The 27,524-nt window shown below is 40.4% G+C and overlaps 1 protein-coding gene across 11 annotated transcripts in view; it reads right to left on the bottom strand.

The window, feature by feature from the left end:
• Nucleotides 1-27,524, bottom strand: part of LOC309474430 (endonuclease V-like) — a 370,440-nt gene that overhangs the window by 135,962 nt on the left and 206,954 nt on the right. For 9 of the 11 annotated variants that reach the window (XR_014197285.1, XR_014197286.1, XR_014197287.1 and 6 more), the window contains 2 exons: nt 27,093-27,132; nt 26,843-26,955 (listed from right to left, as the gene is read on the bottom strand). Coding sequence is in view for 8 of the 11 variants with exons in the window: in XM_082137015.1 (XP_081993141.1) it covers nt 26,843-26,955; nt 27,093-27,132 (153 nt within the window). In the remaining 3 variants the exon portion in view is untranslated. Of the gene's footprint in view, nt 1-7,762; nt 8,521-25,013; nt 25,146-26,842; nt 26,956-27,092; nt 27,133-27,524 lie in introns of those variants that run through there. The other 2 variants (XM_082137018.1, XM_082137014.1) reach the window with 2 other exon arrangements.

The raw sequence follows: 27,524 nt of genomic DNA on the forward strand, positions 1-27,524 counted from the left end.
CACTGGACACAGTGGTGGACTTGGTGGGCCAAGCTCCGCGGCCACCGGAGCTTGGTGCACACTGCCCCTCCCAAAAACTGCCCCAAAAAATGCTTGGTGCCCACACTGCCCCCTCCGCGGCCACCGGAGCTTGGTGCACACTGCCCCCTCCCAAAAAATGTTTAAGGGAGACGTCCTCCTCAAACTCCCCAACAGTGAAGGAGGAACCAGTCAAATGAAGGGCATAATCTAGGAACTCGCTCAGTGATCCTCGAGGACCGTCTCGGATTAATGTGGATTGTAACGGGTTGTTGAGTCCATTACAAAAGAAGTCAATGAGAGCATAGTCTGGGAGGTTAGTGAAATTGGCAATACCTAGGAAGTCCTGAATGTGGTCCTTTAGCGAGCGAGTTCCTTGACGAAGGCGGATGAGGATGAGACGTACTGCTGGATCCATATTAGCAAAGTCTTCTGTCACGAACTTCTCCGAGACAAGAAGGTTGAGGATCCAAATGCAGTATTTATTGAACAGAGTAATCCAAAGACGTAATCCAAAGTACAGGTAGTGATGTGACATTTGAAGCGAGGCGTCGGAGCTTGTGTCGAGAAAAAATGGGCGTGCCAGATGAAGCCGCGATTCGAGGCTTGTGTTGTTAACGTGAAAATCACGTGACTAATGACAAACGAGGCCTCGGTTTGTGTGGATACGTCATCGGTTCGGTCTGAGTGTCGCATCCGGAAAAAGGAGGTTCGAAACTCGCGCCACTTTGTAGGTGTTGTCAGGAGTAGTAGAAGCAGTTGTAGCAGTGTCAGAGAGTTAGATAACTATCATTGTCATTGTCGTTATTGTGTCATATATGTGTTAGGGCTGTATATTATTATTTTATCAGGTTAGAATAGTTATAGTATATTGTTATTATTAATTATAGTAGCTATATTAAAGTCTTGTTATATTAATTAGATAAGATTATTTGGATTGCTTTAGATTTTAGGATCTGGATTGGACTGCTTTTTTATTTGGATTGCCCTTTTGGATTTGTTTGCTTTTTGTGACCTCTTCCTTTTTCCTGGTAATGGACCAGCAAGAAAGAGGAAATCCTCCCCTGTCTGGGCTCAACAGAAGCATCAGTGTCCTCATTTGTACCAGCTGGCACTGGCATTTTTATATTCCCCTGCATCCTCTGTTCCTTGTGAAAGGATCTTTTTTCCAAGGCTGGAGATATTTTGTCCGAGAAGAGGAATCGTCTAAACCCCAACACACTTAAAATAATTCTGTTTCTCAATAAAAATCTATTGTAATCCTTCCTTCACCCACCCCAAACTGCAGTGTTGCAGGTTGCTCCTCTATATCCCTCAGTCCAATAAGCACAACACTGCACTAAAACTAGTAACAGTTCACTGCACTAAAACTAGTAACAGTTCACTGCACAATAACCCCCACAATTTTTACCACCCCATTCTGTTGCAGTTTGCTTTATTACACTCCCTCCACCATAAGCACTGCACTCAACACAGTGTCACTTTTGTTGTTCATAATGTCACTATTGAAGGGTTACAAATTTAAGAATCTATTTCAGATATGCTTCCTTACATAACATCACATAAAAAACTAAGGTGAACTATACTGTATTGGGCATTCAAGGTGAACATGAGGGCATCCATTTACTGATTAGATTGAACAGTTTCCTTTGAAGGGGTTTTGTTAGTCTTTAATCTTTCTACTAAGAGTTGAACTATGTGTGAATGTTTACCTAGTCTTAGTTCTCATGACCATGTGTTGTTTATACAATTTGGGGGGTACCATTATCTCAGTTGGGGGTAATTGCCTCTATTGTCTTTAGATGATTAGATTCAGTAGTCATCCCTAAAGGCTGTGTGCAAGTTCAGCATCTTTAAGGACAGCCCACTGAAATGCCTATAAAGAAACCATGTAAAGTTCCCCTTAGTCAGATAATGTTGGAAGTACTGCAGCCACGTACAGCGGAGTTCTCAATAAAGAATAACTTCTGTTGAACGCGATCCCAACTGTCTCCTGGTCTTGGGTCGAAGAAAGAAAACTTTACAACAGATGGTGCCCTGTGACCCGGATGGAGAAAAAGGAAACTGAATCTTGAAACTTCAAGTTCAAAGATCTCAACAAAGCCTGACTAAGTTCCAGACTGAATCTTCTGAATCCAGATTGAAAACTTCAAGCTCCAAAAAGATCTCAAAGACTGAATTTTTCCAGACGGAATCTTTCTCTACAAACGAAAGACTTGGTGAGTTTCACTCCATTCAAAGAACCTTTGCAGACCAGTACAAAATAGTTTTCCTCTGCGACGACAGAGAAGAAGTTAACAAACAGCTGCAGGGTTTTGTTAACTAAGTTATCCTCTAAAGTTGTCTTTTAGAGATGAAATTTATCCTTTGTTGTTCAGGCAGGGAAGTTTAACAGTTACATGTTAATATTGTGTGTATCCTCTTGCTAGAGAACAATTGTGCGTTGGCACAATTAACAACAGCCGCGAGTGAAAATTAAAATTATTGTTACATTTGCACTTAAGCCTTTGCTCCTAGCAGGTTGGAATTGCCACATTTTCGCGTTATTTACACTTAATTGCCCGACCGAAACAGCATCTGTAAGAATAGCTTTAAATAGAGACATTTCAGATCATTCCAGCAGGACCAGCGACAAGCATACTAGAGGCACAGCTAGAACGCGCAAGTGCTTTTGCCAGAATACTGTGTTCACCCTGTTATTTCATTGTTGTTTTTAGTCAAGGTAAGCCTATCTTCGATCCTATTGTTACTTTGTATTTTTAACTTCACATAATTCTGTATTTTAGAGAGACGCGTTGGCACAATTAACAACAGCCGCGAGTGAAAATTAAAATTATTGTTACATTTGCACTTAAGCCTTTGCTCCTAGCAGGTTGGAATTGCCACATTTTCGCGTTATTTACACTTAATTTCCCGACCGAAACAGCATCTGTAAGAATAGCTTTAAATAGAGACATTTCAGATCATTCCAGCAGGACCAGCGACAAGCATACTAGAGGCACAGCTAGAACGCGCAAGTGCTTTTGCCAGAATACTGTGTTCACCCTGTTATTTCATTGTTGTTTTTAGTCAAGGTAAGCCTATCTTCGATCCTATTGTTACTTTGTATTTTTAACTTCACATAATTCTGTATTTTAGAGAGACGCGTTGGCACAATTAACAACAGCCGCGAGTGAAAATTAAAATTATTGTTACATTTGCACTTAAGCCTTTGCTCCTAGCAGGTTGGAATTGCCACATTTTCGCGTTATTTACACTTAATTGCCCGACCGAAACAGCATCTGTAAGAATAGCTTTAAATAGAGACATTTCAGATCATTCCAGCAGGACCAGCGACAAGCATACTAGAGGCACAGCTAGAACGCGCAAGTGCTTTTGCCAGAATACTGTGTTCACCCTGTTATTTCATTGTTGTTTTTAGTCAAGGTAAGCCTATCTTCGATCCTATTGTTACTTTGTATTTTTAACTTCACATAATTCTGTATTTTAGAGAGACGCGTTGGCACAATTAACAACAGCCGCGAGTGAAAATTAAAATTATTGTTACATTTGCACTTAAGCCTTTGCTCCTAGCAGGTTGGAATTGCCACATTTTCGCGTTATTTACACTTAATTGCCCGACCGAAACAGCATCTGTAAGAATAGCTTTAAATAGAGACATTTCAGATCATTCCAGCAGGACCAGCGACAAGCATACTAGAGGCACAGCTAGAACGCGCAAGTGCTTTTGCCAGAATACTGTGTTCACCCTGTTATTTCATTGTTGTTTTTAGTCAAGGTAAGCCTATCTTCGATCCTATTGTTACTTTGTATTTTTAACTTCACATAATTCTGTATTTTAGAGAGACACGTTGGCACAATTAACAACAGCCGCGAGTGAAAATTAAAATTATTGTTACATTTGCACTTAAGCCTTTGCTCCTAGCAGGTTGGAATTGCCACATTTTCGCGTTATTTACACTTAATTGCCCGACCGAAACAGCATCTGTAAGAATAGCTTTAAATAGAGACATTTCAGATCATTCCAGCAGGACCAGCGACAAGCATACTAGAGGCACAGCTAGAACGCGCAAGTGCTTTTGCCAGAATACTGTGTTCACCCTGTTATTTCATTGTTGTTTTTAGTCAAGGTAAGCCTATCTTCGATCCTATTGTTACTTTGTATTTTTAACTTCACATAATTCTGTATTTTAGAGAGACGCGTTGGCACAATTAACAACAGCCGCGAGTGAAAATTAAAATTATTGTTACATTTGCCCTTAAGCCTTTGCTCCTAGCAGGTTGGAATTGCCACATTTTCGCGTTATTTACACTTAATTGCCCGACCGAAACAGCTGTACTCACTCAAGCGGTGAAAGCATTATCCGTATATCTGTGTAATTTGCGCGCTGTCGCGGAAGCGTCAGCGGAAGCGTTCAGCTCTCGTGTTCAGCCTCCTCGTGTGAAGACCGACTCGGGAAAAGACCAGCGACTCTACCTGCGCGACTCCACCGAGCAAGGACACCAGAAAGGCACTTAAGTATCTCCTCTTCCCTTTCTCTTCCCTCTACTTACCTTATTGTTCACCTTAATCAACATGTGCTTTCAATACATTCCTGTTATCTCTCGGCACCGTCCTTTCATCACGCGCAATAGGCAGCGCAATACTGCCAATCTGCGTCCCATCCTCACATCCTCACATACTCCTCTCTCTCTTTCCGTGGGTCTATGGAATTGTCAGTCAGCAGTCAATAAAGCTGACTTCATTCCAGCCTTTGCATCTCATTCTACTCTTAGTATCTTGGGGCTGACTGAGACCTGGATTCGTCCAGAAGACTCAGCAACCCCTGCTGCTCTCTCTAGCAATTTCTCCTTCTCCCACTCCCCTCGCCAGTCTGGGAGAGGTGGGGGTACAGGGCTTCTCGTTTCTAACAATTGCAAATACTCCACGCTCTCTTCTCTATGCAACAACAACTCATTTGAATATCATGCTATTACACTTACAACCCCCATTAAAATCCATATTGTAGTCATTTATCGCCCCCCAGGTCAGCTGGGTAACTTTGTAGATGAGCTGGATGTGCTGCTGTCCACTTTCCCTGAGGACGGCACCCCACTTCTAGTCTTCGGTGACTTCAACATTCATCTCGAAAAGCCACATGCAACAGACTTCACCTCTCTCCTAGCCTCTTTCGATCTCAAACGACTCATCACCACAGCTACTCACAAATCAGGCAACCAACTGGACCTGGTTTACACACGCAACTGCACCACAGAAAACATCCTGGTGACACCTCTCCAAGTTTCAGATCATTTCCTCATTACTTTCAGTCTACAACTCTCTACCCCTGCACCACCACCCCCACCACCAGTCACTTTCAGACGAAACCTGCGCTCACTTTCCCCCTCCCATCTCTCCTCTGCCGTGTCATCCTCTCTTCCCCCACCCTCATAATTCTCATCTCTGGATGTGAATACCGCAACGGACACCTTATGCTCCACTCTAATCTCTTCTCTAGACATTATCTGCCCTCTCTCCTCCAGGCCAGCACGCACTACTCCCTCTAACCCCTGGTTATCTGAGGTTCTTCGGGAACACCGGACCAAACTCAGGGCAGCGGAGAGGAAATGGCACAAATCAAAAGACGCATCTGACCTGAGTATGTATCAATCTCTCCTCTCCTCCTTTTCTGTTGATGTTCATGCTGCAAAATCTTCATACTTCCACAACAAGATCAACAGCTCCTCCAACACACGATTACTCTTCAAGACATTCAACTCTCTCCTCTGTCCACCTCCACCACCTCCCGCCTCCTCCTTAACTGCTGACGATTTTGCGACCTTCTTCACCAACAAAACAACAGCTATCAGCAGTCAGTTCTCAGCTCCACACACACAGGAACCCAGACCGACCCCTTCCACAGCCAATACCCCTCTGTCCTCCTTTTCTTCGCTAACCGAGGAAGAAGTATCTACACTTCTCCTCTCCAGTCACCCTACCACCTGCCCGCTTGACCCCATCCCCTCACACCTTCTACAAGCCATCTGTCCCACACTTCTACCATCACTCACACACATCGTCAACTCATCCCTCCACACTGGCACCTTCCCTACAGCATTCAAGCAGGCTCGGGTTACTCCACTGCTCAAAAAACCAACGCTAAACACATCATTGGTAGAGAATTACAGACCTATCTCTCTCCTACCATTCATTGCGAAGACACTTGAAAGAGCTGTCTTCAACCAACTAACATCCTTCTTGTCTCTAAACAACCAGCTGGATGTCAACCAATCTGGCTTCAAGAAAGGACATTCAACTGAGACTGCATTACTGTCAGTCACAGAAGCCCTACGGATCGCAAAAGCTGCTTCCAAATCTTCAGTCCTCATTCTCCTGGATCTGTCTGCTGCCTTCGACACAGTGAATCATCAGATCCTTCTGTCCACCCTCTCATCACTGGGCATCACAGGAACTTCACTCCACTGGTTTGAGTCCTATCTCACAGGTAGGTCCTTCAAGGTCGCATGGAGAGGCGAGGTATCCAGAGCACATCAGCTGACCACAGGGGTTCCCCAGGGTTCAGTTCTTGGTCCCCTCCTCTTCTCCATCTACACCACATCACTGGGACACATCATACAGGCACACGGTTTTTCCTACCACTGCTATGCTGATGACACACAGCTCTTCCTCTCCTTTCAACCAGATGATCCCACAGTAGCTGCACGGGTCTCAAGCTGTCTGGCGGACATCTCCACATGGATGAAGGAACACCACCTGCAGCTCAACCTGGCAAAGACTGAGCTTCTCGTCCTCCCTGCCAATCCGTCTCTACAGCACGACTTCACCATCCAGCTAGAGTCATCATTAATCACCCCATCAAGATCGGTCAGAAATCTTGGAGTAACGTTTGATGACCAGCTGACCTTCACAGATCACATTTCAAAGACAGCTCGATCATGCAGGTTTGCACTGCACAACATCAGGAAGATCAGGCCTTTCCTAACTGAGCATGCAACACAACTTATCGTCCAGGCCCTGGTCATCTCTAGGCTCGACTACTGCAATGCCCTTCTGGCTGGACTCCCAGCATGTGCGACCAAACCCCTACAGATGATCCAGAATGCTGCAGCTCGTCTTGTCTTCAACGAGCCCAAGAGGGCCCACGTCACTCCTCTGTTCATCTCTCTGCACTGGCTACCTCTAGCTGCTCGCATCAAGTTCAAGGCACTGACGCTTGCTTACAGAACTATCACAGGCTCAGCTCCCTCCTACTTTCACTCACTCCTACGAGTCTACATCCCTACCAGACACCTACGATCGGTCAACGAGCGACGTCTCGTGGTTCCATCACAGAAAGCCACAAAATCACTTTCCAGAACATTCTCATTTACAGTTCCATGCTGGTGGAACGCTCTCCCCACCCTCATCCGGAATGCAGAATCCCTGACAACATTCAAAAAACAGCTGAAAACCAATCTCTTCCGCGAGCACTTAACCTTATAGAAAAAAAAAAAAAAAAAAAAAAAAAAAAAAAAATCCTTTCCCTTTGAAACATCACTTATCAGGCTTATGCTACTCTGAATAATACCTGAACTTCGTATTTTGAGCACTTCCTGCGTTGTTGTTGCTTTTGCCTCTTTATGATGACTCGCTGAACTTAGTCCTACTTTGTAAGTCGCTTTGGATAAGGGCGTCTGCTAAATGACTAAATGTAAATGTAAATGTAGAGAAGGCCTGTCCTTTGTAAGCTAGAGAAGATTAGCGTCATGTGCTAATAAGATTGTACCCTCTGTTTGTAAGACAGTAGAGAGAAGTTTTAGTGTTTGTTTGTGTGGTAACATAGAAATTCACAAAATGTTTAGGAAAAGTACTAGACTGAGTCCCACAACTGAGAAAGCTGGACGAGCTACATTTTTATGGACATATAATGAATTCAAGTCTTTGTTATCAGAGCACATGGACTCCATCGTGACTGAGCCAGTCAGATTGAATTTAACAAAGAAATTTGGCATTGATGCAGACAAAGTATGGTCAATTGAAGATTGCAAGAAAGTGTTGAGTGCATGTATCAGGAAGAAAAATGTGAAAGGTATTATCTTTTGTCACAGAGAGTTTAGCTTATCCATTGCACAAGAACAAGCTCAGTGTATTGATAAGTTAAAAGAACAGAACAAACAATTGCAGACTCAAGTGTCCTGTCTCAAGACAAACGTGGGCCATAACAAGGCCTCAACCAAATGTGACTCAGAAAACCAACAGTCAGATGAAAGCTATCCTGATTTACAGTCTTTTGATAGAATAGAGGACAATGTCAATGCAATGATGAAAGATGTAAATGCAGTTGAAGTCTGTGGAGCAAGACAAAAGGCTCAGAGTAGGGGAAAATGGGTTAATGCACCAGTTCCATCTGCAACCCCAATACAAGCAGTCAACACGGCTTTAGGTCCTAAAGATGTAGAGAGACTATCCCAAAGTTTACCCTCAGCACGCAAAAAAAATTCTGAATTTAGAAGAGCATTGATCAGCAAAATGCAGCTCTATGATATGACTCTAGCTGAAGTCACCCAGCTAATATCACAGATCTTGACTGAGTAAGAATTCAATGATTTTGAAAGTGCTGTAAATAATTCTGAACTACAACATGCCAGTAAGGGCGATTTGAGAGAAGGTGTTTTGAAAATCCTAAAGAATATCTTAGGACCCAAAATCGATTGGTCGAAAATTACCAATTGTGTACAGAAGAAGGGTGAAACTGTTTGTGAGTACACAGAACGATTCTGTCAGTCAGCTGCAGCGTACAGTGGAATTGCGGACACTTCAGAGAAGGTGTTAGGTGATAATGGCCCTTTGGTTCGCACATGGTTTCATTGTCTTTTGCCAGAACACAGAAAAGCGTTGCCTTACTTAAACATCACATGGTGTACGAGAACCCTGCAAGACAACTTGGACAGTTTAGTCACTTGGGAAAGAGACTCTGATGTCAAAGAGAGAGTAAGAATTGCAGCAGTTTCTGTTAAGGTCAACTCAGAGAAGCAAAAGAAACGCAAAAGTCCTAGAGAAGCCAGTTGTTCTTACTGTGGCAAGCACGGACATTTTGGAAAAGAATGTAGAAAAAAACAAAAATAACTTAAGACAAGTTAACAATGTTATGCAGCTTTTACTAAATTTGTTTGCTACTTTGAAGCAACCCCTCCCCTCGTCATTGGACTCGTGGGTAAGCTTTTTGAGGTGTTAACCATTTGGGCTGTGATTGCTTAATCTCCCCAGTAACTTACAACAAAGATGAAAGACTTATTGACTGTCACAGCCTTTGTTTGGGGGACATTCAGTATACTCACAGCCTTAAATGTTATACTGCAGAACATTACAATCAGACACCATCCTCTGTTATGACGTCTACTAGGACTGATGTTTCACTAGAGAATGGAAATGTGCCAATTTTCTCACACACTGTACAGTGTGCACACAACAGGGACAGAATAGGACACACAGACCAGTGAGGAGCCCCGGGGAAGAACCGAAAGCAATAAGCTTCGGGGGCCCACCCTGCGGTGAAGATTCCCTTATAGGCCCTTCCCAACCATAGTCCATCCTCACCTCACTGTTCCATAGGTGTCAAAACAATTAAGAAATAGGGAAAGAATGAAACAACAACAGCAGACTCTAAAAACCATACAACCCTAGTGTTTGAAGAAATACTGCTCTGTTTTCTGTTTTTCTTTCTTCCTCTGTACAGATACCACTTGATGGCTGTTCCGAGATCCATATGCAACGACCGTCTCACCTGCATATGAAGCCACAACCTCAAGAAGACAACTAGACCCACTGCTGAACAAACTATCCCAAAAGAAAAAGAAAAAAAAAATCTTCACGGACTTCAAAGACTTCACGGACCCTAATTGCATGTTTTGTTTCTGTGTCAGCATGCAATTACAGATGAACAACACAGATCATGCTTGTGCCTATAACTTTTTCAAGTTACAAGAATTAACTTTTAAGTGTCTAAATTTGTATTTTGTGAGAGTTTTTAAGAACTCTCAAAGAGGGGACTGAAGGGTTACAAATTTAAGAATCTATTTCAGATATGCTTCCTTACATAACATCACATAAAAAACTAAGGTGAACTATACTGTATTGGGCATTCAAGGTGAACATGAGGGCATCCATTTACTGATTAGATTGAACAGTTTCCTTTGAAGGGGTTTTGTTAGTCTTTAATCTTTCTACTAAGAGTTGAACTATGTGTGAATGTTTACCTAGTCTTAGTTCTCGTGACCATGTGTTGTTTATACAATTTGGGGGGTACCATTATCTCAGTTGGGGGTAATTGCCTCTATTGTCTTTAGATGATTAGATTCAGTAGTCATCCCTAAAGGCTGTGTGCAAGTTAAGCACCTTTAAGGACAGCCCACTGAAATGCCTATAAAGAAACCATGTAAAGTTTCCCTTAGTCAGATAATGTTGGAAGTACTGCAGCCACGTACAGCGGAGTTCTCAATAAAGAATAACTTCTGTTGAACGCGATCCCAACTGTCTCCTGGTCTTGCGTCGAAGAAAGAAAACTTTACAACACTATCCAACCAATTTATGAATTATTAATTAACTGTCTGTGTGACAGTTGTCTCTGCACAAGTAAATTCAGACAGAGAAAGATACGTATTTTATATTATACCCAGGCATTGGACAAATGTCTGCTCAGGTCTTTTTTATTATTGCAAATGAAAGGTTACAGACATTAATAGTGAGAAGAAAATAAATAAAATAAAAATAAATAAAACAGAGAGAGAGAGAGAGAGAGAGAGAGAGAGGGAGGGAGGGAGGGAGGGGGGATTCAGAATTGGTTCAGCACTGGTTCACCATTCAACACTGGTTCAAAATGAATTAATTTGTCTGCTATTTCTTTGCACAGTAGCTAGGTGTCACTAGTGAGCAATGCTGAATGAAGCTTCGAGTAATGAACCTTTAGCTGAAGCAATGGGCTGCGAGGTCTCAGTGTTTCAGGAAGCCTCATTTTGCCATCACTAAGGACAGGCAAGGTCAAACACAGGCAGGCAGTTCATACAAACAAACACAACAAGGCAGGGAACACAAGTAATCCATGGAACAGGCAAGAAATCCGAAACCAGGGAGAATGCTTGGAATTGCAGTGTAACACTAAACAAGACTTGTTTAATGCAGATAATGAATGAGAAAACCAGGCTTATATGGGGTGAACTAAACAAGATAATGAGACACAGGTGAATGTGACAATGGATGAAGATTCCGGGCAGTGAGTTATGGGAAATGTAGTTTGTGAAGGAATGACAATAGTCTGATGTGGAGTACCGTCTGTCGGCTCTCAAGGGCACTCCAGCTGGTGACCGATACACTATGAGTGAATTTCATAGTATACACTATGAGTGAAATACTACGACATGTAGCCTAAATGATTTAATTCCTTCATTATAAACACTTTAATAATGCTAATGTCTAGAATAGCGATTTAAGTCTGAGTTGCGACTTCTCTTTGTTTCAATTCAGTCTCAGACGCTCCTCTCCTCTCTGATAGCATGTGGGGGGTTGGGAGGGGCAGTTCGGACAATGAGATATGAATCGCTGGAGAGTGTCGGATAGCATTAGGTGATAACCAGTCCAAGCTCAATCTTTTAAAATTGAACATTAGTCTGGGGAGTCTGCTCTGTATTTTCTACTGCACAAGAGGCGTCTACTGATCTACTGATCAACGGGCATAGTTCAAATGACTCTGTACGCAATTGGATAGTCCTTCAACCAATCAGACCAATGATCCGGGTGACGTACTTTGCAGAGCGACGCGAAAACTCCAGGCAGGAAACGTGTCAACAAACGTGTTGGTTTTTAGCATTGATCAGCAGTTTGCAGAAGCAGCAATGGCATCAATTGATTTTTGCAGGTTATAAAAAATAAAAATAAAAAACATGAAAGTGAGTGGTATTTACACCCACTCTAGCGATTTGTTTGCTAAACTAAAGAAGCCATTGAGCATTGTCGAGAGGTTGAAGGAATTGGATTGACGGTCGTGCGAGAGACTGCTTGCCGTCGCTTCTCTATCGTCATTGTGTTAAACCCGCCAATAGCGTGCCAGGTGGATAAGCCAGTTTGTGATTGGTCCCCGCATATTTGTAATGGAAGCAGGATAGAAAAATGTACAGGTTTCCAGCCTGAGCTGCAGGGCGAAATCAAATCGCCGGCAGATCGGGCTGGGTTTACCCAGTCTAGGATAGCAGCCTTTTTTAACTTAAAGAGCAGGCGAAGACAAAGTTCCTTTCAGGATAATAAATTGAAATGTATTTAAAGGTTTTTCACATGAATCAATTGTCGTGTTCAATCCAATTGTTTCAACTGGTTTATTTCTTTGGCAATACACATCTGAAATGTCGCAAGAATAAGAATACGATTCTGTATTCCTCATTTTGCATCACACAGGGAATAAACACTTAACTCGATGCAAGCCTGTTTTAAATAAATAAAACTGTCCCAACACTTTATTTAAACCTTGAAATGTGAAATGGAGTTTTAAACAGAATTTAAAATTTAGTGTTCTTTTCATTTTTTAATTGAAAAATGTTTGGGCTCTGTTCTACAGGACCGAGGCTTTTAGCCCGGCACGGCCCGTTTAATGCCCTGGCTCGCACTGGCCCGACAGTGGAAACGTGGCTACTGTGTGTCTGTTCATAATTCAGAAGATGACTTGAATGAAATCTGTGTACAATGTATTGTATTCTTATTATAGGAATCATGTCTAAACTGTATTCTCTGTACTCTCTGCTTAGAGCGGGAAGTTAAGAGACCACATATAACGTTTAATTTATGGTGAGAGGAGGAGAAACACAAACCTCTGAACTAAAGACCCGAGTCTAATTGGTCAGAACTCCCATGAGAGGCTGGAAAGACTCTTCAGGTTAAAATCTCAGGACACGAACAGACGAGTAGACGGGCAGACGAAGAGAGAGATCAAGATCAGAAGAACATGGGTTAAACAATTTCATTCAAGCCATGTAACTACTCTCGTCTCACTTTTCTTTCGTTTATACTTAGTTTCTTTTCTTTTCTGTTGACAGTCTCGGTTCTAAGTTAAGATTTGCTGCCAAGTTTTGGTCGATTCAACAGCAAGGCAAGCTTCCAACTTCAAACTTCATCCACAAGGCTTTCCATCCATCCGCCAACACACCACATGTTTGGCTGCCCAAGACATCAATCCAGACACGACGAGATCGCCAGCCAATCAACAAAACCCCAAAACCTCCTTTTCGAGCAAAGTTCGCTGACTAATGGAATCCCCAAAGGAACGCAAAGACAAACGCAAGTAGTCTCCGGACGCTAAATAAATGGGTGAATTGATACAAAATTGAATAACCCCACCTAAGAAACCATATAAGGGTTAAATTAATGATTTATGGTTCATTCAGGTCATGTCTTATAAGTGTATATATTGCTAGAGACTTGGGATTTCATCATCTCACTCTTAAAACTCATTCTTTCCTCACTTTCTTTCTTTCTGCAACTAGTAAGAATGTGTGTGTGCGTGTTTGTGTTAGATATTAGTTTTATGTGTTAGAATAATCAGTCTTGTTTGTATTTTAAAGAGAAGTGTTCTTGTGTTACATGTATGTGCTTACGAATTGAATGTGTGTTATTTACTCCATGTAACAAAGTTAGCAATCTCTGTAGTATAATGTTGAATGTCCTTATCCTTATACAGAAGACCAAAAATGGCAGTATCATCTGAGAATTTTACGACAATATTCCCAGGACGGTGACTCCTATATTCATTGGTGTCCAGTGTAAATAAGAGTGGTGAACATACACACCCCTGGGGGACACCAATACTAATGGACCTACACTCAGAAAGAGTCTGCTTGACTCTAACTTGCTGAATCCTACCAATAAGAAATGCATGGAACCATTTTAATGTTATATGGATTAACAGCCATGCTATTCAGTTTGGAGAGCATAAGGTGTGGCTGCACGGTATTAAAAGCAGAGCTCAGATCAAGAAAGAACAACCTGGCCTAAACTGGCTTAACTGTTAACTGCCTTAAGATCCTCTAGATGTTTTAAAACATGATGCACCACATTAAGGATAGCATCATCAGTGCTCCTATTGATTTGATAGGCAAACTGACAAGGATCAACATGGTCCTTAACCTCTTCCTTAAGCTTTCTTGTAGTGTTTGGGTGCCTCAAGTTGGATCCTGTTACTTGTGCACACATACTGTAATGCAAAGTTGAGATGTTGTTGCCCAGAGAGGTAAACAATATGTGGTGTCGGAGGAAAAGATGCATGAGAGACGAGAGATGGCGTATTTTCCCCGGGTTTAATAAATGACTTAAACGTCACACTCATCCGCATACATGGGGATTGAGTGAGAAAAAGCATACGAATAAACATATAAGCATTCAACTCTTGCCACAAATAGAAAGGGAAATTAAAGAAAGCGTACAAAAGTCGGTAGAGCGGTTAACTCTTCTCCTGCTTACCTTTCATATCTATTACAGACACACATCGGCACATTACAGAGCACATGCACAGTTTTCATTGTATTTCAAATTACCGTAAATGCTCTAAGTGACCATTATAATAACCATTATAATACAGTGCGTGAAGAATTATTAAGCACGTTGATTTTCTGATCATATTTCTTTTTTTTTGGCATATTTTACCAATTCAAAACCACATTAATCTTAATAACTACATTTTGTATTATAACTATAATTTTGTATTTAATCATTTATAAGTGATATATAATTGTTCATGAAGCCTGGAAATGAAAAACGCCTTATATTCAGGTGTGCATAATTATTAGGCACGTTTTCTTTTACAGATAAAATAAGCCAAAAAAGAGATTTAACTCAGACTGAAAAGACAAAAATTTATAAATGCCCATGAGAAGGATGCAATACTAAAAATTGCAGTTAAGGCATGACCACTGGACACTGAAATGCTCATTGGGTAAGCAGGGTCAGACAAAAACAGGTGGAGAAGAAAAAAAGCATGTTAACTGCAAAATAATTAAGGTGAAGAATTAAGTGTGAAACCATCAGGAACCCTTTAGTCTCCAGCGCCACCATTTTCCAGAACTGCAACCTACCTGGAGTCTCCAGAAATGAAAGCTTTAGCATAAGTTCTGCCGGGAAGACTCAATTGTTACGTCACTTATTACCTTCTCATCTATCCAATCATGTTCTAATACTTGTGGTATAAAAGATCGGTACTTACACATGTCTGAGTTCGCAGATGCTGACGCTTTCATTCACCTCCATCCTCCCCACCACCACCAAGATGGTTCCTTCCCCTCCATCCTCCCCACCACCACACGGATGGTCCCTTCCCATACCTCACAGGGGGTCGGCTGCGCCCCTGCCTTCGTCTTCAGGCAGGAAATGCAGAGTCTGGACCCTCGGATTGCGAGCTACGGACAGGGCCTACGCCAAAGAACTTTATATCATAATATTGCTTGCTGGGCTGTTAATAAATGTATAATTGTTACAGTGTTTAGTCTCCCGAGTCTTTCTGGTAGAAGTGCAAGATGTCAGGATCTCAGAGACTTAGGTTAGGTAAAGAATCCTAAAAAAGTACCCCCACTTAATAAGAATCACAAGCTGAAGTGTAGTATAATACATGAAAACTGTTTTTTTATAGGCTTTATAGACAGACATATTGAGAGTGACTCTTGAAGGACCCAACACCACATCCTCTTGTACCATTGTTTGAAGAATTCATCTTCCAGAATCTGGCAGTAAGTTTTGGGAGTTCATTTTCATTTGGGAGTTCGTTTTGCAGAGATGTCTCAAGTCTCAAGTCTAGTTTATTTATAGAGCCGTTTCCACTACAAAGTAGACCAAAGGGCTGTACAATTAAAAGCAGTCTACAGATAATAACAAATTATAATAAAACAGAACAAAAGACAACAGTCAATAGTAACAAAAAAAACAAAAAACAATGCCAAAATGTCAGAAAACAAATGTGTCTTGAATCGAGATTAAATTTTTTAATTGAGGGTGCAGATCTGATGTCAGGTGGAAGGGTATTCCACAGTCTTGGGCTGAAAACAGAAAAAGCCCGATCCCCTTTAGTTTTCAAGCGAGTTTAAGATGGACTAAAAATGAACTCCCAAAACTTACTGCCAGATTCTAGAAGATGAATTCTTCAAACAGTGGGACAAGAGGATGTGGTGCTGGTCCTTCAAGAGTCATTCTCAATCTGTCTGTCTATAAAGCCTATAAAAAACACTTCAGCTTGTGATTCTTATTAAAGGGATAGTTCACCCAAAAAGGAAAATTAACCCATGATTTATTCACCCTGAATCCATCCTATGTGTATATGACATTCTTCTTTCAGATGAATACAATCACAGTTATATAAAAAAAAAATGTCCTGTCTCCTCCAAGCTTTATAATGAGAGTGAATGGCTAGAGAATATTTGAAGACCAAAAAAGTGCATCCATCTATTATAAAAGTAATCCATATGGTTCCAGGGGGAGCTCCAGGGGGACTCTAAAGGCCTTCTGAAGTGAGGCCATGCATTTGTGTAAGGAAAATACCCATATTTCAAATTTTATAAACTATAATCACTAGCTTCCGACAGACGGCCGTACGCATCATTTTACGGTGGAAGATTAACCCCTGACCCGACGCACAGCGTAATGACGAACGCGGAAGCTCAGGGGAAAGAGCAAAACAAAACACCGGTCGTGAATTAGCCATTTTGAAGAGAAATGTCAGAGGATTTCTATATAATAGAAGAGAAGCTTCAGTTTGTTGCACAGCCCTATTTGTTTAAACCGCTAGAGGCGACTAAGCTTACGATACTCCTACATCCTACGTCATACATGCGCCACGGGTTTCTCTTGTGGCGCAATTCAACTTGCGTAGTATGTGTACGGTCGTCTGGCGCAAGCTAGTTATTTTAGATTATAAAGTTATAAATATGAATATTTTTCTTGCAAAAACCCATGGCTTTGCTTCAGAAGGACTTTATTAACCACTTTAAGGACTTTAAGTTAACATAACTCCGATTGTTTTCGTCTTAAAGGGATAGTTCACTTTGAAATTAAATTTTGGTATGTTTTAGCTTACCTCAAGGGCATCCAAGATGTAGGTGTCTTTTTTTCCGCAGTAGTTTCAATTTTGATATTTTTAGGTCAAACCGTTCTTGTCTGTCAGTCATATAATGCAGGTCTATGGTCACTATCTCAAAGAGCATGCACAGAGTCCAAATTAAAACAATTCCCCATCGTCCAAATTAAACAATTCCCCATCGTAAGTACACATTGATGGCCTAAGACACGAAACGAGCGGTTTGTGTGAGAAAACGAACAGTATTTATATAGTTTTTACCTCTTGAACACAGCCACGTCCAAGTGATCTGAGGGCGCGCGCGCATCCTGCTGTGTGACGTGTGCGCAGACTGGTGCATAGATATATACACTAGATGTCGCCTTGGCTACGGTTTCTTTCCAATGAACAGTAGCCAAGGCGACATCTAGTGTATATATCTATGCACCAGTCTGCGCAAAAAAAAGACACCTACATCTTGGATGCCCTTGAGCTAAGCTAAAACATACCAAAATTTTATTTCAAAGTGAACTATCCCTTTAAAGAAGAATGTCATATACACCTATGGCTTGGGTGAGTAAATCATGGGCTAACTAAACCTTTAAGTGGGGGTCATTTTTTTGGGGGGGGGGGGGATTCTGTACCTACCTAAGTCAGAGATCCTGACACCTTCCTGACACCTTGACTCCAGGTAGGTTGCAGGTCTGGAAAATGGTGGTGCTGGAGACTACAAGGTTCCTGATGGTTTCACAGTTAATTCTTCACCTTAATTATTTTGCAGTTAACATGTGTCTTTTCTTCTCCACCTGTTTTTGTCTGACCCTACTGACCCATCGTCATGCCTTAACTGCAATTTCTAGTATTGCATCTTTCTCATGGGCATTTAATAATTTTTGACTTTTCAGTCTGAGTTAAATCTCTTTTTTGGCTTATTTTATCTGTAAAAGAAAACGTGCCTAATAATAATGCACACCTGAATATAAGGCGTTTTTCATTTCCTGTCTTCATGAACAATTATTTATCACTTATAAATGATTAAATACAAAATTAATAGTAGTTATTAAGATTAATGTGGTTTGGAATTGGTCAAATTTGCCTTAAAAAAAAATGATCAGAAAATCAATGTGCCTCTAGGGCTGAGCAAATATGGGCAGAACTCTTTACTGCCCTAGTACTTCAGAAATCCTTTTAAACGTATACATGTGAATTAAACGTGACACAATGGCCTTCATCATCACAGTATGCTAATGCCTATTAGTGCAAGGGATTTCATCAATATGCTGATTGAGGACTGTTGGGACACTCCAGGCACAGGATGGTTCTGTCGGGACAGACAGAGTCATTTGCTCCTCAATGGCATGTCTGTACCATTTGCTTCACAGGACATATGCTTTCAGCTACATACTGTTTATTTACTAGTGTGTTCTAATACGTAACTATGTCATGTTTGGTCTCATCTGACAGCTTATAAACTGAAATGAATGGTGGTGAACTTAATAGAGATATTAAAGTATCCTAATGTACAATCTAGGTACTATTGGTTAAACATGCATTGCGGAGAATATGTTAATGTTCTTCTCCCCCTCTTGATCACCAAACATTTGCCTCATCTTCTGGTTACCTGTCGGTCGGTTTCGGTGTTGGTATTCCACTCATGTTTAACAATGCTTTGCGCAGGGTATAAGAAGGAAAGGTAAATGTTGATCTTGGAGAAAGGCTTTAACCCTGCTACTCCCGCACACCAGTGCGTAACCTCATACTATGAAAAAGGCTTTTACGGCCTTGTTTGCACAACAGTGCATTATTTGTTACAACTAAGTTTTCTATACACTATGTTGTTCCATTCTACTGTCTGTATATTTAAACATGTAACTTAATAAATGACTTTGCCTGCTTTAAAGGATTTGAGAATCTTTCCTTTTATCACTGATGATGTTGAAAGCTAAAGTGATTATAACTTTCGTTATCTAAACGTTCAGGTTAAATCCTACATTTTCCTATCAGTTCTAAGAAAGGCCTTTACCTTTAAAGAATAAGAGGTTAAAGAATAAAAACAACTTTAATGGAGTCAGATTAATTTTATTGGAGTCAGATAAATATTTGAAATATACACGTCATCCTTCAACATGCCTTTTTTTTCTTCGATTATTGGCTCAAATTAGCAGGGTAAGCTTCCAGCCTTACAGTTTAATAATTCTGCACGCACTGTACAATTGAATTGGCAAGATTTGAATTAGTGAAGAGAAGAAGATTTGGGTGTTATTATTGGTATTACGGGAGATATTAGGGATTGATCCATCTCAAAATAATCAACTGCTTAGTAATATCTCTTCTGTTCTTGCCTTCCTCTGTTTCATTTGATAAAAGAAAAAGCTTTAGGGCCAGATTTACTAACAGCTTGAGCCAGCACTAATTTTGCAGTTAAAAAACTACTGTCAGGATTTACTAAAGTCACGCAGTGAAATATTAGCGTTGAAATGTCATGGACACAGTTATTTTTGCGGCTGGCCTTATTGCATATGCATTTGTAGGAGTTTCCCTTTCAGACGCAAAATGTATGTGATTTTTTAAGACTCTATTTAAATTAATCATGCAAGGAGATTTACGAAGGTTTGCGCTAGTCAATTTACAAGTATTTGCGCCATTATTTACTGCCCCAAAAAAGCATGTCTTAAAGCAGACGCTGTTTGGGCTGCTCTTTGTAGATTGAGTTGGTCATTATGTAAATGGTCGTTCTTTAATTTATGCGTCGTCAGTATTTCACGTGGAGAACTTCCACTCCCATATGCCCTTTTTTAGAATAGCGCTCTCACGCTAATTGGCCCTTTTTAGTAAATCTGGCACATAGTCTGTGCTGGAATTTCACAGGAAAGTCCTGAAATCACTGTCCACTTATATTATGGATCCATTACATATACATTCACGACTAATCTAATAGAGGGCCAACTGATTGGAATCATTTTACTATGAGGAACATTGAGGCTAAAAAATGTCTCCAAAATATGCCAACAGGAGGATATCTGAATGACAGATTTAACACATCCTGTTATGTAACAGTCATAGGCATTTGTAAAATATGTTCTTTTCTGTGCATGATTACTGATATCAAATGGAGACACCAGTATAGTAATAAAGATTGCTTTATTAATAATCTTCCTGATCAGTTTCATCATCACAGTATCCCAGATAGCTTAGAAAAACTCGATATTGCGAAAGAAACTTTTAACTCTCTCTTTTCCAGCACTTTAGACACAGTTGCTCTGTTGCGCTTAAAGAAGATTAAAGAAAATAGTCCAACGCCGTGGTACAACGAGCACACTCGGGCCCTTAAGAGAGCAGCCAGAAAAATGGAGCGCAACTGGAAGAAAACAAAACTAGAGGTATTTCGCATCTCATGGAAAGAGAGCTCGATTCATACAGAGATGCATTAAAAGCTGCTAGATCTGCTTATTTTTCAACCCTATTAGAAGAAAATAAACAAAACCCTAGCTATTTATTTGAAACAGTGGCTAAACTAACTAAATAAAGCTTCAAGCCCAGAAGATTCCAAGCAGCACAGCAGTAATGACTTTTTGAACTTCTTCACTTATAAGATTGATAATATCAGGGAGAAAATTATAACTATGCAACCGTCTACTACAGTATCACATCAGGCAGTGCATTGTAGTCACCCTAAGGAAAAATTTGATTCATTCATTGCTATAGAAGAGGAAGAATTAGTTAAACTCGTTAAATCATCTAAATTGAAAACATGTATGTTAGACCCTATACCAACTAAGCTACTGAAAGAGATGCTTCCAGAGGTCATAGATCCTCTTCTTAATAATATTAATTCATCTTTGTCATTAGGATACATTCCAAAAACTTTTAAGCTGGCTATGATTAAACCGCTTGTTAAAAAACCGCAACTTGATCGTACAGAATTAGTCATTTACAGGCCGATCTCGATTCTACCTTTTCTGTCAAAAATTCTAGAAAAGGCGGTATCCTCACAACTATGTTCCTTTTTAGAAAGAAATGATATCTGCGAGGATTTTCCGCCAGGATTTAGACCGTACCATAGTACTGAGACTGCTCTCATCAGAGTCACAAATGATTTGCTCTTATCATCCGATCGTGGATGTATCTCTCAATTAGTTTTACTCGATCTTAGTGCTACATTTGATACTATTGACCACAACATTCTTTTAAATGATGTTTTATTAACAAAGTTCGGGAGGAACACGTTCTAATGATCAAACAATCAAGTCATTCCAACCAGCTGTCAGCAATCAGTAATCAACAGGTCCACTCAATCAGCATGATTAAAGGCCTATAAATACTCACAGTCGACTCACCCATTATCCTTGACAGTTTTCAGCATCCCTCCACCACCCCATCTCCTCACACTTACCTGGTTATCTTCCTAACCAAGAGATACGGGGGGAGTACTCTGGGTTCGGGCCCAATTTCCGAGCTCGGAGCCCTCCCCCCGGACAGCACGCCAAATACGCATAACTATTTATTCTCTGATCATTTGTAAGTGTGAACTCGTGAAATAGACTCGAAAATGATGTTGGCATTAGTGGAATTGCATTAACCATTAACATGGTTTAAATTAGGGATGTCCCGATCCTATCACGTGATCGGAAATCGGGCCCGATCACGTGGTTTCAGACTCGATCGGAATCGGACGTTACCTCCAGATCAGGACTCGGATATATATGTATATATATTCTCATTTAACACATTTTTTAACACATCTATAGTTATGCGGTGACACAGAGTTACGCCGGTTTCACACTGCACGCGTTAGCAGAGCGTAAGCAGCGCAGGAGCAGTGCGTATGGTGAGCAGGAGCAGGACACGCGCGTTTTGCTTTCACTGGCAGCGTTCGTCACGTGCGGCTGAACCGCGGGTTGTGTAGGCCTACAGACAGAGTAGCCTACTCTATAATGGATAAGTTGGCATTGCTTTATTTCGTTTTCAAATACATTTAAGAGAAAATACTTGTCAAGAAGCTTATTTTATTAATAATTTCATAAATATAACTTTTGGTTCATCTTTGTTTTTATTGTTCTGGCAACAAGTTTGTTTTTGGACATTTGTTTTCTTTTTAAATTGATGTTGGTCATTTGATCGACTGTTTAAAACACAATAGATATCATCAATGTACTTTTTGGATAAAACTGCGGTGTATTTTGGCCATGATCAATGCATAGTCACTTTAATTCAGCGTAAGCGGCGCAGCAAAAATAGACTCTGCGCCGAAACGATCGCGGCACTGCTGCTTCTGCTCTGTTCCTGCTACGCGCTGCCGCGCTGCCTCTGCGTGCGGTGTGAATGCTCTAATCTGTTAACATGGGCGCCGAAAAAAATACGCGCTGCACGCTCTGCTGACGCGTGCAGTGTGAAACCGGCGAGTGCAGTTCCTAAAAGCACATTACTGGCTTTGCAAACACTGTGGCACTTTATTTTTTTATTTGTTTACATGCCTGTTGGGTATTTTAAGTTGAGGTGCTATTTGTTTATATATTAGACTATTAGACTAAGTCCAAAAGTGAAGAATTTATGTTATTTATTACTTGATTGTTCAAGCTACCTCACAGAAGTGCTCTGTTTGTTAACAGAGTTGTTGAATGTTAAAATAAGGTGAATTAAATAAAAAATAAGGAACATCCTGGATCTGTTTTTTGCTCTTCTTTATTCTTTTTTTATGTATTATAGAAGTATCGGATTCGGACTCGGTATCGGTAGATACTCAAAATCAAATGACTCGGACTCGAGGGCAAAAAAAACCTGATCGGGACATCCCTAGTTTAAATCATACTTATCTGACCGTTATCAGTTTGTAGCAGTAAATGAAGAGATGTCTCATCGATCACAAGTTCAGTATGGCGTACCACAAGGCTCAGTACTAGGACCATTGCTTTTCACTCTGTACATGCTACCCCTGGGAGATATCATTAGGAAGCATGGAATTAGTTTTCACTGTTATACTGATGATACTCAGCTCTATATTTCTTCATGCCCTGACGAAACTTACCAATTCACAAAATTAACGGAATGCATAGGTGATATAAAAAATTGGATGACTAGTAATTTCCTACTACTTAATTCTGAAAAAAACAGAGATTCTAATTATTGGACGAAAAACGTCCTCACGTAATAATCTAGAATACTGTCTAACACTTGATGGCTGCTCTGTCAAGTCTTCGTCGTCGGTTAGGAACCTGGGTGTGCTCTTTGATACCAATCTTTCATTTGAAAATCACGTGTCTAGTATCTGTAAAACCGCATTTCCATCTTAAAAATATATCTAAATTACGTCAAATGCTCTCACTGAGAAATGCGGAAGAATTAGTCCATGCGTTCATGACATCAAGGCTAGATTATTGTAATGCTATTATGGGTGGTTGCCCTGCATGCTTAATAAACAAATTACAGCTGGTCCAAAACGCAGCAGCTCGAGTTCTTACCAGAACCAGGAAGTATGACCATATTAGCCCAGTTCTGTCAACACTGCACTGGCTCCCTATTAAACATCGTATACATTTTTAAATATTGCTGATTACTTACAAAGCACTAAATGGTTTAGCTCCGCAGTACTTGAGCGAGCTCTTAACGCATTATAGTCCTTCACGTCTATTGCAATCTCAAAATTCCGGCCAATTGATAATACCTAGAATATCAAAATCGACTGCTGGCGGCAGATCCTTTTGCTTTTTAGCACCAAAACTTTGGAACAGTCTTCCTAACATTGTCCGGCAAGCAGAGACACTCTGTCAGTTCAAAGCTAGACTAAAAACACATCTCTTTGACCTAGCATACACATAACACATTATAGACTTTTATAATTCAATGTTAGGCTGCATAAATTAGGTCAGCCAGAACCGGGAACACTTCCCATAAATCCTGATGTACTCGTTACATCATAAGAAGAATGGCGTCTACGCTAATATTAGTCTCTCTGTTTATCCCGAGGTTTACTGCAGTCCGCCGGATCCAGGCTGTATCCAGATCTGATGAAGGACCTGCGCCTGGACAGAAATCTCTTAAGTTCTTTCTGCACAAACTTCAAAAACGCGAACCCGTGAGAACGCAGATGGCACGACAGCGCAGTCCTGAAATGTCAACTAGTATCTCCCCTGTGAAGGCCTCCCTCCCCTCCCTTTACCTCTCTACAGATAAAGCGTTGTCGGGATAATTCCGGTTCGCGTGGCTACATGGAAGCGATAAAAATTCTGTATTAGTTTTAAGGCCAGACAAGTAGTATGTTGAGGGTTGATTTGTAGGGAAAGACTACACGCCTGCGCACATATATTCAAACACGCATACCTATAGACTGAACTCGTAATACGCATGTGCACGCCATCGGCGTTCTCACGGGTTCGCGTTTTTGAAGTTTGCGCAGAAAGAACTTAAGAGATATCTGTTAAAACGGTGTCGTGTTACACGTGTCGTGTGCGTATCTAACAAGCGGCAACATTCTGATCTGAAAAATGAAGCCTACCCGGAAGTGCGAAAAACTGCAATACATCGAAAATCCGCTAGAGGGAGGTCCCAAAAGGGAGCAAATGTCCATAGACCCCCATGTTAAAATGTCCGTTTTCACAGCATAAATTCATGTTTTTACAGGTTGGTCCCATGGACTTTTATTGTATTTTTCGATAGCTTCCGAGTGCCTGACAACTGTGAGGGGGGTGAATTTTTTTCTAACTCGTTAGTTTAGATCGTATTTAGATATAAAATGTATGACAATAAGGGCGTGGGTAACTTTGATTGACAGCTTGATTGACAGCTGACAAGGCAGCGCCACGGAGAATGACAACATAAGAAGCGCCATTTTTTAATACAGTTGACATATAATACTACTGTTTCTGTATCATGAAATGTAGTTTTAAGAGTTTTTCAGGCGAGAATGTAGTTGTTTAAAGCTCAAATCTGTGGTTTATTTAAAGATTTAGGACAATTTTATCCAGTTGATCGAGCGATGACCGGGCGCTCGGCATTCATGTACCCCGCCTGGAGCAGCCTTTCCTCGGCTAGACGTTCTGAGGTTTGCCGCCAATGCCGCGGACTCTGGCGTCTCTGTAGTGGTTAAACATGAGATATAATTCGTCTTGTGTATATCTAATGGGCGAGTTTTGGTCTCGTGAATCTATAATTTTTTTCCTGGGCAATCGTTTTGGCTGAGGGGAAGTTTCATAACTTTATAAGCTATTTAACTTTACCGATGGCGATGTAACTTATGGTTAGACTAGAGCACTGACTTTGTATGTTTGACTGAATTGTTTGCTTTATTTGTATAGCTTCCTATACCTTTTACTTATACTTTTATAATGGCTAATATTGATAAAACTGAAATTTAACAAAAAAAGACTGGGTTGAGTTTTGTCATTTTAATACAACGAAGATGATCTGTAATGTTGTTTACTGCAAAATCTGTTGTTTAGTACAAATGCACATATTGCCTGGACCATAAAATGTTTAATATTTTTATATTATATTTAAAATGAAAAGAGGCAGGTTTGTGTTTTATATTTTGTTTTTTCATAAATAGGCAAACGTTATGTGCAGTGAATATAATCAATATGCGTTGCCTGAACCACATTTGTGTGGCTATAATGTTTAAGATTTCTTTAAATGAAAACGAAAAGAGTTAGTATGGTGTTTTATAACATATTTCATTGCCTAAAATGTACACAGAGATAACCGGAGTAGCAGAGCGAGCTGAGTGACGCGCGCTGCGTTAGAAGGTGGGCGGGGTTAGGATTTCCCAAGATTTTCCAAGATGGCGCCGCCCATACCCCCCATAAACGGCTTCAAAACCGTTCTTCAGAAAGTCTATGGGTGACGTCACAGACGCTTTGTCCATATTTTTTACAGTCTATGGTATCTAAGCATGTTCCCCTAAGTTAATAACTAATGATCGTTGCGACAGAAGTGAATCAATCAAACTAACTTTAGCTGGACAATAACTTTATTCTAGAGCTGCTATAAAGCCAAAACACTTTACTTTAAATTTCCTATTATCAATGTAAAGCTGCTCTAGAACAATCTACATTGTTAAAAGCACTATATAAATGAAGATGACTTGACTTGACTTGATAGAAATATTCATAATTCCATTTAGCTGAAAATACAGAATTGTGTTCAACACAGATGTTTGCAGTTACTGATTACATACAGCACATTTTAAATTAAAATGATTTAATGTTTTTTACAATTTAACTGTTATATTGTTGTCTATTGTTGTAATAATGTCATAGAATATTACAGAAGTAATATTAAAATTATTATTTTTACAACTTAATATTACAATATTATGTAAATATTCGATTATTAAAAATCTGCATATCCAGTCAAATAATATATGTATTAAATCTACTGGTGTACCCACATATTATGAGGGCTACCAAATATTAGCAAAATTATAGGTTGTAGTTTAATACCATCTTAAAGCTTTGCCCTAGGGGTGCAAAACTCAGTTCCTGGAGGGCCACAGCCCTGCAGAGTTTAGCTTCAACCGTAATTAAACACACATGATCCAGCTAATCAAGTCCTTCAGGCTTATTTGAAAACTACAGGTGTGTGTGTGTGTGTGTGTTGAGGCAGGGTTGGGACTAAACTCTTTAAGACCGTGAACATCCAGGAACTGAGTTTTGCACCCCTGCTGTAACCTATAAGCTTTCATTTTGTCTTGTGCACTGTCTCGTGCGCATTTTGGAACCAAACTGTTTGGATAGTAGATACATTGTTCCCTGGCACTCAGGTGTGACTCTGACCTGTGAATGGTGCTCCTCACTTCTCAACACTCCCTCTACATGAAGAAGGTTCTTGGCAACACCCACACAGGGCAGATCTGACAGAACACCAAGATGACAGGCCAAACCAAACTCTATAAAAATCACAGAAAGAAAGGGTCAGAGAGAGAGGACTGCCTTTTTGGTCTTGAAAATTATTTAAAATGGGTAAAACCATAACCTGTCATTTGAAGTAACAGATTTAGTCAGAAGACAGAAGAGTTTCACCTACCCCGATAGTGGAACAATCCATTCCCGTCCACAAATAGCACCTGCAAAGGAATTTTTTTTTTACATTTCTTTAAGAAAGGGAGTTCACCCAAAAATTCTGTCATCATTTACTCACCCTCATGTCATTTCAAACCCATAAGACAACTGTATAATGCTCCTTCTCAGTAAGTTTTTATTACTCTTCTATTTACTTATTCTTCTATGTAATATAAATTATTGTACATGTGCAGATGTAAATAAGAGAATTTTTTTGCAAAGTTTTTGAGAGACTAGAGATCTCAGTGTTGTTTTGTCCCTCATTAGTCTTGTTGTTTCTAGCTGTTTCTAGTTAGTCTTGTTACCGTGGAAGATTTTTATTAGGCTGAATATAAAAGAATCATGCATAATCTATGTGAATATAGCCATTTTATTCTACAATTACAGTATTTATGAT

The sequence above is a fragment of the Leuciscus leuciscus genome (genome assembly GCF_965113295.1).
Source record: "Leuciscus leuciscus genome assembly, chromosome: 14".
NCBI classification, from domain to species: Eukaryota; Metazoa; Chordata; class Actinopteri; order Cypriniformes; family Leuciscidae; genus Leuciscus; species Leuciscus leuciscus.